Source organism: Parus major, chromosome 2 (genome assembly GCF_001522545.3).
Source record: "Parus major isolate Abel chromosome 2, Parus_major1.1, whole genome shotgun sequence".
Taxonomy (NCBI): domain Eukaryota; kingdom Metazoa; phylum Chordata; class Aves; order Passeriformes; family Paridae; genus Parus; species Parus major.
In genome coordinates, this window is record NC_031769.1 from 66,073,036 (window position 1) to 66,093,420 (window position 20,385).

Below are 20,385 nucleotides of genomic sequence, written 5' to 3' on the forward strand. Positions count from 1 at the left end.
ATTTTCATATATATATATTTTATTTTATATTATTTATATTATTTGTATTTTTATTATTATATATATATGTATGGTTTTGTAACTACAGGCAAGTGCAAGTTTATAGTAGTGACATATCATAACACTATTATCATAACATTATTATCCCTGACTGCTTTCATAACTGGGCAGAGTTTGATTTCTTGAGCACTTAAAATACACTGGAAAAAAAAAACCTCATTTGTTTTTTGCTGTTTAGAAAATGAATAATTTGCTTTTAAAATCCAAAATTTCTAATGCCCAGAACAGTTAATTTGTACAGTACCCTTCCTTGTAAGAAAGTTAAAATTACCACTATTTGATGCTATTTTGTGCAACTGCCAGGAGTGCACACAACCACTACGTGTTACCAATAAAATGAAGTCCAGCATAATGTCAAAGACTGTATTTATTGCCTTATGTCGTGGTTTAGCATAGGTTGGTTTATGGTTAAAGAGCAAATTTAATTTAAATCAGAACTCAAGCTGACTCAAGAGCTCTGTGTTTCTGTGCTGATGTTAGGCAACTGTTTATACTGTTGGTTACAGTAAGTTGGACTTCAGCAACTACATTAATACCAAATTATGTAATAAAAATCCAATGCTGGTTTATGTTCCTTATCAAATACCACAGTACACTGTAGTTAAGAAGAATCAGATGGAAACTTTAAAAAGTATCCTAAAAAACCCAAACCAGAAAGATACATAAAAATCTGTCAAAAAAACACTGTTGTAGTGTAATACAGTTTTGTTTTGTGAAAAGACTTTTTTTTCATGACAAAAAGATGCAGTCCAATACTACTTAGATTAATTCTTATTCATCTAATCATAAAAATACAAGAAGATAAAGGAAACTTACAACTGAATTACATGTGACAAGTTCTTTAATTCGAACCATTACTTCCTGTGTGAATGTTCCCGGCCAGAACACTTGGGAGACGAGTCCTTTGGCACAAGCTTCCTGCGCCGTCAACTTCCTTCCACTGAACAACATTTCATTGGCCTGAAGGGATAAAAAGTTACTTCTGGTATGAAATGTAATGAGACAAAACTCATCAAAGGAAAAATGTTCAAAACAAATAAGAAAAATGCCTGTACTGTTTGAAATAGTTTTATTACAGCTCTTCCAAGTTTTAATTAAAAAAAGAAAAATACTGGCCTACAGTTGGCTGGTCTGTGTTGTTGACCAGTACTAGGTCAGTAGTTATTAAATGTGGGCAGCATCTATGATTAATGGTTAAATGTGAAAATGTCTTTTGTCATTTCCTGGCTGTCAATGTTTGTTAGCTCTGGCTTTCTTGCAGTATTGCTGACTTGGTTATCTGTGTATGTGGGAATAGGTTATAATGCCTAGAAAATCTCCAAAACAGCAACGAATACATCAGCTTGCCCTTTATAATGATGTATTCCAATTTCTGACCAAATTCTAGAAAATAAGCATTCACATTTTCTTCAAGAGTCCAATACTTAACTGAAAAATCCTTTCAGAATCTGATACAGCAGTCTTATTAAAAACCCCCAGTATTTAAGATCTTGCACATGCTTTAAGGTACAGACTCAAGTACTACCTTCTATGCAACAAGATGCCCTCTCTAGTTCTGTAAATGTTTTTGATTCGTAATTTACCACGCACCTCACTATTTACCATTTTCCCCATTAAAGCTCTGTCCTACAGCCACTTTAATTCTAGCTTTAGTGAAGTATTTCATACAGTTTGCAGCTGTTTGCAGTGACATTTACATGGAAACAGGCAGTGGAAATTAAAAAGTCAGAGTAATAGTCAACCTCAAAAAAAGAATAAAAAAAAAAATCAGTGTTATTGTTTCACAATGACTTATTTCCACTGAAAACCCAGTACTGGATTCTTGAAGTACAGGAAATAAGGCTGTTCTAAAACACAAGCCTGACAAGTGTAACATTTCTGAGGGAAAAATACTGAGGTTTTTATTGTTGTCTTATATTGGAAATTCAGGTAATTATTTCAGCAACTTTCAATTAAAGATCTCAAATAATTATTAACTAAATAAATAATTAATTATTTGCTGTGATACCATGTTCCTGATATTGCCATTTTACACATGAAACAATTTGGAAACTCTGCAGTCTCTTATTTGTTCCTTTGTAAAGAAATACAAAGTCTGGGTTCTACTGGCAGCTTACTTCCTGACTGCCAGTCCATTAGGAATGCAAGAAGAAAACCCAACCAGTTTCCAAGCATATTTTACTTTGATTTTGCCATCAGCACCTCTCTCACAGTTACTATGGAAAGCTGTGATTCACATATATTAGTTTATAAAAACCCAAATCTCTTGCACTACAATCAAATTCTATATCCTACAGTTCTACCTTCTGTGGACACAATATCAAATACATAATGTTCATTAACCATTCCTTCTCATTTTCCAGAATCTATGTGAATAATAATAATCTGAAATACTAGTTAAAAATCAGAGATATACACATGGTTATCTAAAAACAAATCATTTTTCCCACACAGTTGGGAAAACTTATTCTTCCAAAATAATTTAAAAAACACTTAACATTTCTGTAACAGATCAAAATGTGAAGTCAATCAAACTAGTAGTTAGGATAGGCAAACATTTAAGCCAGGTGGCCAGGTCTACATATTCTTCACATGTATCTTTGCAAGGATAAAAAGGAATGCTAGAAAATCTTTTTTTTTCCCCTAAAACTCGGCAACTGCTGAGTTCTCCTGAACATGAAACACCATAAGTTAGAATGGTGCAGTTATCTTATTTCTGCCAGCTGTAACACAGTATTAGCATAAAATCTCACTAGAAATGAGCATTCCCATTGATGTTCTCACTTGACAGGTTTTGAAGGGAAATGGCTTGCTCTGGCATCTTCACTTTTGATCTATACACAACATCTGCTGAAGACCAACTGCTAAACAAGCTTTAATCACAATCATGCCTTGTACCTGCTGTAAAAATTAACTCACTTGGTGGTTGCTTTCCAAGAAACAGACTACAGCAATAGAAATGAGTACGATAAAAATATTTCACTACGATTCTCATTAGCAACCTTCATCTTCTACTCTGAGTAGAAAATGTCTCCTTCCACAGAGGAACTTCACTTGGACCTCTCTAGACTCTCTTCCAGTGAGGGCTTGGGAGCTCACTGGGGTCCTTTACTGTAAGGCCACAGGCACCAGGAGCCATGGAGCACCTCAGCTCTCTTGCACTATGATCAGGAGACAGCTGGCCTCTGAACAGCCCCAGATCCTGGCTGTGATGTGGACCCTAGGCACCATGGAACTGTGTTTCCCTCATGACTGACAGAAAAGCTAAGAAATCCTGCCAAGTGTGCTGGGGACTGGCAGGGAGACCCTGTGTGTGATGTGTGATCACACAGCTCCTGGGACTTTTTATCTGGGACCAGACAACCAGAGCAAGAGCTCCATGGCAGACACATAATAACATCTCCCCATACAGACATCACCTTAATGTCCATTACATATTTTCCTCAAAAGTCTAAAGCCAAGTTTAGGAACACTTCTATAATTCTTGGTAATTCCAAGATGGTATCAGCTTTGAATCCTAAGGTTTGGGCTTCAAATTTCCTGTAATAAACCCACGGTTGAAAATGTTTGTTAAAAAAAAAAATAACCCATCCATGACAGACCCACTCACCCACAGAAGGTGACCACACCTGGAAGATATTTCCAGCAATCTTGCAATGGAACATTTTTACAGAGGTATAGCTAACCTCGCATTGTAAGACTGACTTACAAGAGGCAGGGGTGGCACTACTCCTGCTGAATCGATACATTTGTAGAAAATGTTATTATGCATACGGAGGCCTTAATCCTTTGTTTTGTATATTTTTTTCCACCTCAATGTTTTCCATTTCACTCATAACATCTTCCTGCTGACTTTTTCTCTTTTACAGACAAAAAGCATGCTTATTTATCAAAGTCTTCAGTATGGATTCTGAACATATTTCATAAATGTGCTGAGTAAAGTTCTGCTTTGTCCCATAGAGACACTGCTATGCTCCAGAGAGTCAAGCACAGTACAAAAACAGTGGACTTTTTCCCCTTTTTGGACTGATCATTTTGGAATTGTTACCACTGGAAGCTTTCAATTTAAATCTTTATATTTAAGAATGAGAGCATTCACAAACACACATGAAAGAGTACACTAGGGAAGAGCTTCTTGTGTTTTTTGTACAACTTCTAAAGAAATGAAAAGTAACAACCACAAGTCTTTAGAGGACGAGGATGAATGGAATGGATGGATGAATGGATGGATGGCCAAATAAAAAGGGAAAGGAACAATCAGTAGTTTGAAACATGCTAAGATATTAAAGATACTCTTATAACTATTAATCTATTTCTGTTACCTTTTCTGTTCTCGTCTAGTAACTAAATCCAAATATGACACCATTAGCTATTAGATCTTTTAAAACTGGTGTTTCAATATACCGAAATATATATTTTTAAATCAATAAATACCTACAGGGAAAGTATGGCTTTTATAATACACAGCAATTTTGGAAAACAGGCGTAGCCACAAGCACTTGTTTCATACTATCCAAACTGGAATGGGACATAGGTCTAAGTTGTCAAAGAACACAGCATGAAAAAACACTAAGCAACATGAAAACAACGTAGGCAATAGATTCTTTAACAGCTTTTTGTTAGGAGTGCATGGAAGCTGAAATAGTTATTTTACATAGTGGCTTAAGACTGCTTCTGGCTGGTGTCACAGTACTCTGCTGTGTAGTGACACTGAGTGCCACGCTGGTGCTGTGCCAAATGCAAGACACCTGTGGCTGGTCCCACAAGGCAGCACCAGGGGAGGTGTGTCTTGGTACAAAGGACATGACCCTTCTGACACCATCAGGGGTCAAAGGTGGGATTAAGTCCCGTACCTGCTTTCTGTTCCGTGCATGCAAGTGAAAAGTAAGTTGTAAGAGCATGGAGCAGAAAAGCTATAAAGGGTGGCTTCTCATGAAAAGTTTTCATGAGAGAAAGAAAAAAATTAAAAACAAGACAACACAGGAAGGCAAAAAGTCTTGAAATCACACTGGATAAATTATCCCAACTGAATTGTGAAGCTGTCAGCCCCTACCCTGCAAGCTACTTACAGAAGCCAGGCCCATTATCCGAGGGAATGTAAGGGATGAACATCCATCTGGACTTTGTCCAAAAGTAGTGTATGGTGTCTGAAACCAGGCCTTCTCGTTGGCCCAAACCACGTCACACAGAGGCAATATAGATGCTCCAAGTCCAATGGCTGGGCCATTTACTGCTACAATGATAGGCTTCTTAAACTGAATAAAAGTATTCACAAAATTCCTGAAGAGAAACAGAAACATGCGCTCACTACATATACTGAGTGTAAAATATACCAGCCCTTGAAAACTCCATAATAATTCATCTCCACAGTAACATCACTTTCAAAACCAACCTGATAACCTTCCACAATGAGGTGGTTATTCGGTGGATGAGGGGAGAGATGTGGATATTGTCTACACAGAGCTCAGAGTTAGGATTTCAGTACTGTCTCTCATAAGAGTTTCATAGTCAAGCTGTCAATGTATGAGCTGGATGAGCAGACAGTGAGGTGGACTGAAACATGTCGGAATGGCTGGCCCAGAGGGTGGTGACTCATGGCACAGGCCAGTGATTTAAGTGTGGCACCCAACAGGGTCAGTGATGGGTCCAGCACTGTTCAACAGCTTCACTGATGATTTGGTTGATGGGGCTCAGTGTATCCTCAGTAAGTTTGCTCAGGATACAAAACCAGGCTGATACACCAGAGGATTGTGCTGCCATCCAGAGGGACCTTGACAGGCTGGAGAAATGAGCTGACAGGAACCTCCTAAAGCTCAACACGGGAAGTGCAAAGCATTGTGCCTGGGGAGGAGCAACCCCAGGCATCAATATATGCTGAAAGACAGCTTGGCAGAAATTGAGCTAGGGGTCCCAGCAGAGTTGAACTTGAACCAGCAGTGTGCTTGTGCTATCCTGTGCTGGATAGCACAAGCACACTGCTTGTGTTTAGGAAGCATGTTTTCTGGAGGTTAGAAGAATGTTGTCTTTAGGAAGAATGTTGTCTGGAGGTTGCAGGAGTTGATCCTGCCCCTCTGCTCAGCCCTAGTGTCATTATGGACTTCTCAATAAAAGGGAGACTCCAGATGGTCTAGTGAAAGGCCATCAAGGTGACCCAGGGACTAAGTGAGCTGGGCCCGCTCAGCCTGGAGAAAAGAAGGCTCAGGGGAATGTCATCAATGTGTAAAAGTACCTGAAAGGCAGTGCAAAGAGGACAGAGCCAGTGGTGCCCACTGAGGCAGTGGGCACAAATTGAAACATGGGAGATTCCCTCTGAACAGCAGGAAACACTTTTTTACTGTGAGGATGACCGAACAGGCAGCCAACAAAGTCATGGACTCTGTCTTGGTAGACTTAAAAAAAAAAAACCCAGGAAATGGTCCTAGCCAACCTGCTCTAGGTGACCTTGCTTGAGCACACTGAACAAGATGCCCTGCAAATGTCCCTTCCAACCTCAACCATTTTCTGATTCAGTAAAAGCCTAGCACTGCTCCCAGCCCTATACATCCCAGCAGTTGGACAGATACAGATTTCACACGCCTCTACAAGCATCAAATGATACAGCACTTCGGTACATTCATGTGTCCCACAGCTCTCAGGTAAGGCTGCAGCCTTTCCTCACCTCTGGGCACCACAACTATGGCATGGCCCTGCTTGGTCCTCACTGTACTGATTTACATAGGGCATAAGGTAATTCCCTGTGTTTTTAGGTGATAGTAATCAGGTATAAACTAAAACAGGCAAATCATTATTGATTGTCGTTAAGGAGCTTATCTTAACAAATAAATCTGCTTTTTAAAATTATGAACATGAATAGTAGAGCTCTATCATCTCATATCACACACCTGTAAACTTCCCCATGTCATCTCCCTTCTTTCAGTTGGTAATAATGTTCTGGGTACTATGCTATAATATATGCACATTATCATCCTCACTGACAACAAAAAATGACAATTCATTCCAGTACCCACAAAATATGGACGCTCCTCTGTTCTCAAACAGTAGTAACTCCAAGAGTCTCTTAGGAAAAAAACAGCCATGCGTGTATGAATACATACACAGATAATTTTAAAGTTTGCTCCCTATCTGTTACATTTTTGTATTTCTGCAAAACAGGACAATTTTATTATATGGTATTCAGCACTAAAGGTTATCACACCCCTTCTTAACTCATTCTAGTGAACTGAAATAGCTAAATGCAGAAAAACCAAATCTAAACCTGGAATTATCTCATGCAAGTCATTATACAAACATCCCATCCAGAGACTTAAGATAATTTTAGTAACGTCTGAATATCCCAGAGAGGGCCATCTCTAGAATATATATGAAAAATACCTTATTTGAGAGGGATGATGTGCTAAGTCTTTTAAGTCACCTTCACCGTTTTATTAACAATGAATATTAGGTGAAAAAACAGGTTTCTGGAAAGGCCCAAATTAAAAGAGTGATAGAAGCTCATTGCTAAGAGCTTCTGGCCATATCTGAAGTCACTGCATAAGCAACTTTTATATGAAATGACTGAAGAATTTCCTTTGATAAAAAGAACTATAACCATCTTTACAAACCAACTGTGTCTCCAATGAAACAGGCTTCACATGTCCATGGCCTTTTTTTAGAAACACCACTGATAACACAATGTTTTAGAATGACCACTGATAAAAACAACAGAAGAAGGGCTCTGAAATATATATTGATACTTTGGAAGAATGCAAGAGACCAGGATCTCAAAACCAGTGCTCAAATACACTTGTTTGTAGTGTTAAAATGTGTCTCCAACATCCATATTTTTTTTTCCATATATTTCCTTCTATGTGGTAGTAGTTCAGCCCATTTTGTTTAATTAATTAATTAGGTTTGGTACCTAGCATTGTGATGATGATCACCAGTATTAATCTACTCCTCTAAAATATCCATCATTCCACTTCTTTGAACATACTGTATCAATTTACTCATTCAATACACATCTTGAATTTTGGTGTATTAAATTTGTTTTCCTGAAATTCGATGGCTATTGAAGTATTTTAATATTGGTTTTAACTGGAGGTGTATATTACAATACTCCCAGTTTTCATTGTTAAATTTTAAAAATTTTAAATTTTTAAAATTTCATTGTTAAAAATTAAAAATGCAGGAAATGACCACCCAAATAGAAAAAGACAGGGAGCATAAGGAAGTGCTGCATGCTATAATGTAACGGGTCAATGTCTGACATCTTTTTGAATAGGAGGCTTTTGAAATAAAGACAGAACAAGCCAGGCCACATGCTGAATAATACCCATCAGATGACTGAAGACAGTCATACATACCTAATAGCTTCTGCCATCTTAGTGCTTTCCTTTTTTCTATCATCCGTTAAACGTCGTATAAAATAAATAAAATCAAGACCACAGCAGAAAATGCTACCAACTGCACTGAATAGCACAAGTTTACTGTCATCTGCAGCTGCTGTGTTCAGTGCACTTTGGACTTCCTTCATAACCTGAAAAATAAAAATTTCATAAGAATCATTTTAATCCATCATTGCAAAGTAGCATGTTGTTCTCTTCCCTTCCTCCCCCTATGGGACTCTTCAACATCTTTAATTTTTCCTTAGGATCCACTCAACCATCTTATTAGAAAAGTTAACTTTCTTCATTATTCAAAAAAAGGGAAGTTAATGTATTAGAAGCTTTGCATTTCAAAAATGTAATTAGACAAAGATAATTAAATCATTACAGAAAGATCTATTAGATGTTATCTGTAACTAAAGCACTCATTCAGCATTTCTGTAATTTGGACAGCAGATGGCATATGCAACCAATACAGAAAAAAAAGAACCTTAATTGAGGTTAAAGATTTTTTCAAGTTGCACTTCGTAAATCACTGCACATCTTATAAGACAGTACACATCAACATGGCTGGATAACAGGGTCTTTAAATGCAAGTGAATTACACATAAAGGAAACTGTACATATAACATCTTGCAAGTAAGAACCAGTATTATGTTTTGTGTACGTTTGTGCCTGAGTAACAAGCGGAAATGAGACAAGGACTTCAAATTCCCCTCCCAAAATCAGAATTGTTCTAACCTCTGGATTTAATGAATTATTTTCAGATGATTTTGTTGATAGCAAAATGTGTGTGAATCCATCCTGTTTCCTGACAACAATGTCTCTGTACCGGTACGCGCTCTCCGTTTGTCTCACACTGAAACGTAGCCTTTTATCAAAGGGTTGATCTCTCCTGTCATCAATAAACCTTCGTTTGCTGGCTGTCACTCCTGTTACAGATGTCTGGATGTTGGTTGTACCATTGGCTGCTAATGCTTCCATAAAGGTGGGTGTACCTGAAAATAGTTTAAGCAAGTACAATTACACTTGATTAGCTCACCCATCTCAAAATAGCTATTAACATGAAAACATAATTCATGCATAATTTCTTAATATGAAACTCATATTAACACACAGTAATTATGAAACTCAGTCTCCTGCAAGTTACTAAAAGACACACTGTGCACAGAAGTGACAAAGGGATGCAAGACATTAATTTTATCATTTTGAGAATATACCATTAGAATAAGCCAAACAGGCCAGCTGTCATATACCTATTTTCAGAAGGGGAGAAAGGTGTATTTAATGTTGCTAACACCGGCGTGCTTCAGTAGGTTAACGGTCTGCTTTCTCCCTTTCCAACTTTTCAAAGTCATTTAACAGCATCATCATCACTAAGAGAAAATAAAAGCCTTTTGTTTCAAACATTCAAAGTTATTATAAAGAAAAAGACACTTAGAATAAACCAAGTAACGACCTTGACTGACAAGATCATAAAAAGTGTGTTAGTCTTTAAAGAAAAATGGAAATGAAGAAATGCAGACTATACTTCCCTGAGAGGAGCACATGCAGTGATGCATATTTTAATCGATTCACAGACAATGAGATCTTTCTCATGTTAAACATTTTTTGCTATTGGAATTGGTAAATAGACAATTAAGTTTTGCTGGTCTTATTCCCAGTCCCTTACACAGAGAGAGTTTGAAGGCATGCAAGTAAACAGGCCATTCCTCATGTCACAGAAGGGGCAGGTTTTTCTGTAGTCCACATAATACCAAATAGAGAATATAAAAGAACATACTGGAGGTATAATACTTCTGTATGTTTAGGTGTCTGTGCAAAATCTCCACAGAATCTGTCATACTAAAGTAATGGAGTGTGCATAGGACAAGGAGGGGTAAAAATTTTGGGAAAGTGTGCTAGAGTTGAAGACAGTAAAGTTTTGAAAGATTTTTCCTGAAAATCGAGCCCTGAGACTAAAATCTTCTGGAAAGCCACTGCCCTTATCTCACTAACAGGTACTTCAGAACATCATGCATACAGCCTTAAGAAGTAGAGTTAAACCATGTATAAGTAAGTTATTAATTGTTATTGTAATTTGACATCAACTTTCTGAAGTTATAATTTAAAATTAAATTATTTCAAATTTTGTTTTTAACTACAACGTACTTGAAATACTTGTGGGTCCAATGAAAACATTAAAGAGGTTCACTTAAGCAACTGGAATATCCAATATCTTGACATTTCCACTGTATTCAAGTGCTGTTTACATTGACTTACATGAAGTATGAGAGACACAATAAGAGAAGAGACTAAATTGAATTAAAATTTAGAACATTATACATTTTTCTATTTATATTGCAAAAGATGTCTCTGGATATAATGAAGTTTTTATAACAAATATTTTAAAGTAAATATTTTATTATAAATACATTAAAATTAATTAAGCAAGTTGTCTGTTTAAGGATCTATACAATAATAAAAATTTATTCTACTTTTTAAGGTCTTTCTTGTTGTATTAGTGACTTAATCCTCTCACCATCTCGCTTTTTTGTGAAGAAGTTAAAGATACCTCAGAACTTTTTAGTGTCACAAAAAATTCACATTTATTCCCAAATTTTCCATTGCTTATTTTTTTCCATTCCAGCAGAATGAATAAAAAATTTGGTGTATACTAAATATGAAGTTGATGAGGAATGCTTTTAATTTTTTTCCCTTGTAAACCATATTATGGAAATTACATTCCTTTAAAAGAATTCTCTTGAAAGGGAATTTGCAGGAACACCAATGTTGCCCCATACTTCCTTAGGAACACAAGATGAAATGGTATCACTGGCTTGGTTTTCCATAGGAAATGTATACTAAAACAACTGAAATCACCTCTGATTTTTAAACCCTGGTATGAGTTTTTTATGTCTTTTTTCTTAGCCACAGTGAAAAACATGGAGAATTGGGAAAGCAGGATATACTAGACTAAGCCAAAGAGTCAGTAAACTTGTTCAAGACCTTTGAGCCTGTATTTTCACACAGCTCATTCTTCCAAAGATAAATATGAGAAAATTACTTTTGAGATGCATGAGACAATGATTATATACTTTGAGAGACAAAACTTCTGTCAAGAAAGATCAAGATGTAAACACCACAGGCCAATTTTCATGCTTACTGAACTAGGAAGAGACCTGCTTTTTTATATAAACTCTGTCTACACTTATCAATAGTTTGGAGTTCCTTTCAAACCACAAGCAAGGGACAGTTGCAGTTCGGAGGCAGAAGTCTCCTCTTTCCAATCATGTAAATACGCTTCTAGGGTACTCAGATTGGAATAAAAAAAAAATCTGTCAGCTTTAGAAACCATAATTCTGCACACGGAGTCTCAGCCAGCCAGTACAGATCAGAAAAGGGCACCAAAAGGGTTAAAACACGCTAACATTTGTCATTACTGATGGAAGTTTGGGACCCTGCATACTTGACAGCACAGGGGGCTCTTTCTCTTGGCATTTGGTCCTTGGAAGCAAAGGGACAACTCAACATAAACCAGTATTTCATTTTGTAAGTACATAGCCAAAGGTGATTTTGATGCTCAGTCTTGAACACGCAGTACAGCAAATAGGGACAAAAATAAAAAAGTTCAATTGAGAGTTAACTGCATTGCGAGAGATTTCATCACATGCAAACTTTACATTAAGGTTACTTATCTTCAGGATAATTTCAGCTATATTTTAATATTTTAAAACGGAGTTTTGTAACAAACCAAAAGCAGTTCTACATTTTAAGAGATATGGAGATAGCATAACAAAGATAAAACACCACAGTCCTCTCCTTTCAAACTGAGCTTCCAAAAATCAGTAAGGACTTGGAAAAAATGACAGTTTACCCTGGACATTGCCAACTAATGAAGAACTGTTTGTTTAAGGTGTAAGCAGACTGCTTATAGTTATATAAAAACTTTGTCACCTGCAAATTATTAACATGTTCTCAGAGCTGAAGACAGTACTACTGGACTAAGCCAAAGCTTCACTTATAGATGCAAAAGGAAGTTAGGAGGAATACTTTGTTTTGCAGCTGCTGGCCAAAACCTGGTAACAGTCAGCAATTTCATGCAACTGCCCTTGGAGGGGAAAAAACCCCATAAGCTATGAGCAACAGATAAGAAAGGAGCTGGTCTTATCCAAAGGAAGACAGACACAAAATACCAGTTTTGGCAAAGGGGCAGAACAAAGGTGTTTTTGTTAAAAACTCAAGTTACACTCACTTCACAACAATCCAAAGTTAAAATCCCAAGCACCTCTCTAAGATATTCATGCCTTACTGCCAATGAGAAGTTCAGTTTAGCTTATGTATCAAACTTTGAATACAAATACTCCCCTTCCTGTGACAATACTGGGGATACATCTGAAGAGACTGTCTAAAACCAGCCAAGCTTCTTTTGCATGCTTCTTTTTGGGTACATATGTGTTGGTGCTCTAATTTAAGGTCTGACTGACAGAGTATGTGGTCTCTGAAAGTTTAGCACATATGCCTAAGGAACAAGCACAAGAACATGAGGTGTGAACAATACTGTCTGAGTATTTTCTTTAACTCCAGCAACCAGAAACTTAGCAATTGCTAAAATTTGCGTGCCCAGAACCATAGGCTGCACTAAACCCCATGTAATTAAATTCTTCTTCTCCACGGGATTGTCCAATTTACTTTTGAAACCACTATGGGTTTGTCTTCCAAAGTATCTCTTGGCAGCAAGTTCTGGAACATACATGTTGACTTTCTTCATTCCTTTCATCACTGCCCTTCAGATTGACTAGCCCCAATTTTATTTCCCTTTTCTTCTTCCAGAAGCCAGTTCAAGCCTGCCATTCTTCTCCATGCTTCTCCCTCTTCTACTAAGTCTTGGAACAGGGCCCAAAATAGGACACAATATTCAATATGTATTTTGTGGGGTTTTTTTAAAACTATGGCCAAACAGATGCTTGCAGAGAACTATCCAAAACAAATCCAATGCCCTTTCCCTGAGCAGCAACACATAGCCAGGAACCAGTCGCTGTTTTATGTTTTCTACAGGCACGGTTTGGTATGTAAGCCTGTTTTGTCCCCTCCTCAATGCCTGGCATTCATCTGCACTGAATGTCAGCTCTCATTTTAATCATGAAATCACTCAGTATTTTCAGAGAAGCCTGACATGCTCAAAAGGAGCTTCGGGAACTCCAATATCTTTCCTGTACCCTGCTGGCACCACTTATGTCCTTTCCTACACTAAGTGATGCAGGAGTTATCGAGAAGCATCCCACTTGAATAAGTAAATGAACAAACACCATCAGCAGCAATGTCTTGGAGTGTTAACTGCAGAAATAAAACTGCAACTGTAACTGATTACAACTCAAGTACCAGACAGGGAACAATATGATCTGGAAAACTGATTGGTAAAAACAACTTGAATTTTCAATGAAAAAAAATAAAATCCAGTGCTAGAAGTAAGCTACATTTTTTCCCCAAGTCCTTTCTGTACTTTTACTTCTTCATTGTACCCTGTATATATAATACATGACAGTTCAACATTAGTTGTCCAGTACAGGTTGCCTCACATTTAGTTTTTTGCCTACAAACAGAGGTGTTTTGTTACACGTTCATATGTATTAGCAATCTCTAACTGTAAACACTGTTAAGCTTTTCCAGTCTTAACTCTGCACTACATCAAGTATTTCACAGGAGACAGGAATTCCAGACAGTGATACCACAATGCAAACATAATACAGAAGAGTTTCCAGTATTTTTTCCACTTCTTCTTCAGCGATTACACAGGAAATATCTTAGAATTGTAGTGTATTGGCACAGACTAGAGAAACTAAAAATGAGGGTTCTAAACCTCCTATGTATGTGCCTATTTTTTGTCTGAGTATGCATATTAATAGCACTTACGTTTTTGAATCAAACAAAAGTTCCACTTACTTTGAAATGTCACAATAAATTTTTGCAAGAAAAAGAAGTCTCAATTTATTGTACATTCCACCTAAAATGCTGATTTGCTCTGTGTTTCTGAAAGAGTGCTCAGAATATGCCAGTCACTTAGGTAAGAAAGATGCAACTTCAGTTAATTCTTTTCAGAATATTTTGTTCCACTGATACAGAGTACAAACCAACAGTGCAACCAGCAGTAAGCTGTGCACACCCCAGCATCAGAACAGGCATCCCCAAAGATGCCTTGGAGGAGAGGGGGTGGGAAAAGGACAGTATTCCTTCCATGTATAGGCTGATGATCCCTGCAGTATCCTGCTGCTGATACCCTCCTCAAAACTCTTGCTGTGAGGAGGGAGGAAGTTTTTGTGTGCTGTACCATTGTCCTTGCTAAATAAAGTTAACCACTTTGGAGTCTGTTTCAAGGAAATTGTTACACAGGGAACCATTAGATGTTCTTCAGCCACCTTCTGTTGTTTTTTGAAAATATGTCACATTTCAGTGCAACAAAACTACAAACTGTAGGTTTTAAGAACAGATTAAATGGCAAATTATGATAGAACTTGGTGGAACATCAGCAACAGGAAACTACAACTCAGCAGCAAACAGTCATGCAGTGGCTGGCAGGCTTGATTGTCAGTATCCACCTTCAACTCCTAAAAGTCCTTTCCTTGTGCTTTTTAATTACTACTCTTTTCCAAATATTTTGTATAGGTGTTAATTGTAAATGTCACTTGGAAACATTGCTATTATTAAACCTACATTTCTTACAGGACACTGCTGTTATGGACAAAACTAATATGAGTAGAGAAGCACACACATGTGCCTCAGTAATATTTCTCTACCCAACTTTTGAAGTTCTTCCATCTTACACTAGCTTCTAATTTTGGCTGTCAAGTTAGACAGCCTAACTATTATTCAGTTTGTTAAATATTGTTATTTAGAGTAATATTGCAGCAGCCTTTTCCCCCTTGTGTAGAAAGTTTTCTCTGATTCTTAGATTACTTAGAGCATCAAATATATGTTATTTTAATATTGTTAGGAATAGGGCAGCATTACTGGTCATACTGGACTTTAGTAGATTACAGGCTATTAATTATTTCTGCTTTTGAATGTTGCTCCTTTTCAGAGCATAAGGATCCGTGTAAAGATAAACTCATAATGCCAACCAAAAACACAACAAATCAGAACATAAAATTCTATTACTGGAAGTGGGCAACAAATACAAGTGAAAATGGCATTTTTTCATCCTTGAATTAAATAGATTTACCCTAGCCTGTTTTATATTGCATAAATGGAAATTAAAAAAAAAAAAGGGCATATGTTAAAAAAATGGGAATAACAAAACACTAGACCTAAGATTTTCTAAGACCATGCTCACAGAACCAACCAGGATAACGTTAATAATAAATAAATTGGCAACATATCTTTTAAGGAGCATGATTAAGTTTTACTGTCTATGAAGAGGAACTGTGCATTTTATGCATAATGTATTAAGTAAACATTCCACAGTCTCTCAGTGGAGAGAAAGTGTCCCCCTCCTAATAACTCCAAAATGTTTTCCAAATACTTCTCTGTTCTTATTATTTCACCAAGAATAGAGGAAAAAAAAAAACACTCCTCAGCAATTTTTTTTCTCCTTTATTATGCATCAAGATAAATTAGAGCTGTTCTGCTTTCCCCTTCCACTGCAGTTTCTGCCTGTTTTTGGAGTGATTTGTCTTCCACTTAATCTATAGTCAAGATGCTACTGACAAATAGAAAACAGTGCACATGACTGTTCTTACCATTTTAGATGGCTGTAAGGAAAAAATATATATAAAAATTCCTGAGTGCCTCCAGTGTTACTCCAATCAAGAAATCCCAGCCATATTTCACAGTAGTATACATCAAAGTATTTGATGTGGGAAGCAAAGAGTTAGTTTCATTTCTTTCTTTCATGACTAAGTCAAATACGCCTTTCCCAGGTTACAGACTCCTTTTTGAGGTCTTTTAATACTGGGAACATTTCATAAGGGAAAACTCCTCTATCTTGGTATTTTTGGAGCTGCAGGTTATGATACCACAGCATTCCTTCAAAATGCTCTAAAATTTGAGAGTTAAGCAAGGACATCTCTCGGGGCTCATCTACAGAGGGAAGCTATTGCAAAATAGGCTAAGGCTTAAACTTGAAGTATACCCAGCTATTTCACGCTAACTCCTAAGGTGAACACATTCTATATTAAGAGCACTTCGCTGCAATTTAATCCAATCCCCTGAGTGATGTGAAAAATGGCTCGTCTAGAACAGATACTGCCAAAAGACATCCCAGTAGTTTCACCTATAGACACAAACATATACATGCCATAGTACACACTATATAATGCTTGTAAGGACATTATGAATGAAATTTAAATAGATGGGTATAATAGTGTATCGGCAGGACACCTTTGCTTACCTTTTTTTTTGAAAACAAATGTGAATACTAATTGACAGATTCATTCTTATCACACAGACAAGGCTTTCAATACCAGAGTTTGCAAGAGCTCTATTCACAACTGCCCCCCAAACCATTTGGCATTTCAATGCAGAAAACTAGACAGAGAAGGCTCAGGACTTCGAGAGGTTCAAGACACTGACGCACACGTGTTAAATTTCCAGGAAACCCTGAGATCAGAGTGCTGGAGTATTCCAGCTGGAAAAAGGCACCTCTATTTTTAAGTATCTACCTCAAGAAGGTACACGTGTCTTTCCAGCCACTATCTGATGTCTGCTATTCATAGAAGCTGTCTCAACCTCCTGTGGGATATTCAAGAAGAGATTCATTAAGAGATGGCACATTAACCTGAAGCCATCCTCCAGTACACAAGGGCACACAGCTGTGTGCCCTAACACCACCAGCTACACTTTGTACTTGAGAAACCCGCAATACATGCTGTATACACAGGCAAACTGTTCTCCAGCAGCACCCTCATCAGAAATTATTGACCTTGGAAGAAATAACTGTCTGGGATGGGAAGCAGAAGAGCAAAAGAGGAGCCTCTGACTTTTCTAAGAGGTTCCCAAAACCCTCAAGTGAAAAACTAAATATTGCAGTGCTGGGTATTTAGTCCTGATCCTTGCACTTCAGCAAGAGAGTTGCCAGCTCCTTGACCACTTCTGCTGCCTGAAGGGGTATGGAGTGAAAATCAAGAGCTGGACATTGGCACCAGTGGGAGAAGATAGGGTGAAAAGAAGATTACAGGTCTTGGGAAAGTGTAAACACAGTTTTAGAAAAAACATTCTCTGAGGAATGGGTGATGAAAAGTATCTTTGGGTATCCCATGCAACAGGTGCTGGATAGTCAGATGCTCTGAACTGAAAAAGTAATTCAGAACAGAATTACAAGGCCAAATCCACCCTTTTATACTGAAGTTGCAGAGGATATGATCTACTGGCAACAGCTGAAAGGAGGAATGATGGAAAGGAGTGACAACCTGTGTTTTGAAGATGAATCTGGTCTCTCCTGTCTGTTTTTTGGCTATATTAGGTAGGATCAGCACACATATGAGCACCTGCCTCAACCAGAGAACCTGTGGAGCATATCCAGTAATACCCTCATAATAATCACAATCATCAAAAAAATACTCCACTGAAACAATAAAATAAAAAATACCTCAGAGGAAGTCCTAAAGTAAACAGTAGGAGACTACCACGAGTAAGACTTGGATCAGATACTTTGCATGAGGAAAAAATATGACATCCTCCTTCAGTCAGGCTTTTTCCTGAATCACTAGAAAACACAGTTTGGGAGACTAGAAAACACAGTTTTGTGTAAAAAACACAATTACTAGAAAACACAGGAGGCACTTGTGTTCATATCATTTTGCCCTGACTGCAGTGCCAATGGTATAGCTCTGCGCACCTGGGATTTGCAGATACAGCAAAGATCCTGAACATGGTGTACAGCAAAAGAAGGACACAGATCTGCTGGTACAAATCTAGAGACCCTGGAAAAGGCTGCACAGAGAAACCATGGATGCCCTGCCCCCAGAAGTGTTCAAGGCCAGGCTGGATGAGGCATTGAACAATGTGTTCTAATGGAAGTTGTCCCAGTCATGGCAGAGGGGTGGGACGATCTTTAAGGTCCCTTCCACCCCATTCTATGGCCACTAGGATGGCCACGAGTCTTGGGAAAATGCCCATCATAAGAAAAAGTTTTCATCAAATTTTGCAACAAAGTGGTAAATAAATAAATAACCCCTCTCCCCAAAAATGCCCACAATAAATCACAGGAAAATAACCACAGCTGAAAGCAGTGAGCAGAGAAGGCATCTCAGCCAGCAGCTGGAAGGGCTGGAGGCAGTGAGCTGCCTTTACGCAGCAGGATGGATCACATGCATGGGTTCTGTTTGGGTGCATGCTTTTCATATTGCTGAGGAAAGCGTAAGTGCCTGTGTAACACCTTAGGCTTTCTACTTCATTGACTGTTGTCGTATTTATGAACAAATTATCAAAGTACAAAAATCTCACAGACAAAAAACCTGAACTGATAAGTCCATAAACCACTAAGTAAGTAGTTAACACATGCTGCCATACATAGAAAATGGTTCACAGCTACCCAAGAGGCTTCCCTCAGGCTACAAAGCAAGGAATATAGAAGCCAGGATTATTAGTTACAAGTGGTCCCTATCCCCAAAATCTATTTTTTCTTGTAAGAATCTGCTTTTATGAAGTACTGGATTTTTTTCTTTACAGAAATTATTAGTACCTAGATTAAAACAGTACCAACAATGATTCTATTACTATACAGAAGAGACAGCTAAAGAAGCAACAGAACTAGCATGGTGATATTTAAGTGGGACATACTATTTCAGCAGGACCAATGTACAAATATGAAACCATATCCTCTGAATTATTACAAGGACTAATACTAGGAGGCTGAAACTTTGAAGGGGGGGAAAAAAAAAATCAAGAAATTTGGAAGTTACATCTGTGGCAGAGAAAACAACCACCCAACAGAAAAATATGTGGCAAGTAAGGTAAATTTCCAAACAAGTTTCATAAAAGACAAACCAGTTAAGGTGTATCTCAGAGAGTAGGACTTAGCAACTACTATCAACCCTACCAAAACCAAGGGAGGTTTAGTTAGGTACCATAATGGCTGTTGCTACACAAAAACCAAGAAACAAGTGTATCATGTCTGATACTTTAAATCAAAGTGTGCACTGGCCTCAGAGAGACTTTATAGTTTGTGTAAGTGGCAATAGGATAGTAGGGTTTATTTGACTATTTGGAGATGTGGACAGGAGCACATCTTTTCATGGGAGTCATACTCATGTATTCACAGTTCAAGAGCAAATTCAAAGATTTTTAAATATATTATCACTGCAAATTCATGGAGGGACTTAGATCCACAACCTTTTAATCTGAAAAAGCAGGGAAAAGGAAAAAATGAAATCTCCATTTTAAGTTTGGGCTTGCAGGTTGTTACAACTCCCACTGCTGCAATTCCAAAGTCCAGTACTGAAGCCTCGTGTTCAGCAGGAAGTTCATAAAGCTGTGCTCAGACTTGTATTTACTAAGCGGTGGTTCATGGGTGACACGGTCTGAACATTTTTAGGTACAGCAGATGCCTACAATACTAAATCTTGCCTAAGGAAACAATCTACTAAGAACACACAGAGAAACCAAAAATATCATGAGGAATCACTATACAAAAGACAGAGGAATTCTACTGAGTAAAGCAAAGAATGTGTACACAAAAATAATGAGATTAGTACATAAGCAGCCACAATTGTGAGCTCAATTTTAACTTGGAAACCATTTAAACATGTCATAGATAAGACAGAATGATAGATGAATTACATGACTGGTTGCTTCCTGAAACCTGCCAGGGATCCACCTGTTCGTGTCAGATTCCAACCACAAAACAAACAGAATGGAATTGAAATTTAATTTCTACTAAGATGAATGCTGTGCAATTTTAGATAGCTGCGTTATGTAAAAAGATACTGCATTAAATACTTTTCAGACAAATAACAAGATACCCCAGACATAAAGAAATGGTGTAAAA

The 20,385-nt window shown here is 37.6% G+C and overlaps 1 protein-coding gene across 3 annotated transcripts in view; it reads right to left on the bottom strand.

The window, feature by feature from the left end:
• The window catches only part of CDYL (chromodomain Y like), a 106,128-nt gene that overhangs the window by 2,341 nt on the left and 83,402 nt on the right, over positions 1 to 20,385 (bottom strand). For 2 of the 3 annotated variants that reach the window (XM_015619039.2, XM_015619038.2), the window contains 4 exons: positions 9,165 to 9,421; positions 8,403 to 8,575; positions 5,130 to 5,340; positions 877 to 1,020 (listed from right to left, as the gene is read on the bottom strand). In XM_015619039.2, coding sequence (XP_015474525.1) covers positions 877 to 1,020; positions 5,130 to 5,340; positions 8,403 to 8,575; positions 9,165 to 9,421 — 785 coding nt within the window. Of the gene's footprint in view, positions 1 to 876; positions 1,021 to 5,129; positions 5,341 to 8,402; positions 8,576 to 9,164; positions 9,422 to 9,679; positions 9,866 to 20,385 lie in introns of those variants that run through there. The other variant, XM_033512096.1, reaches the window with a different exon arrangement.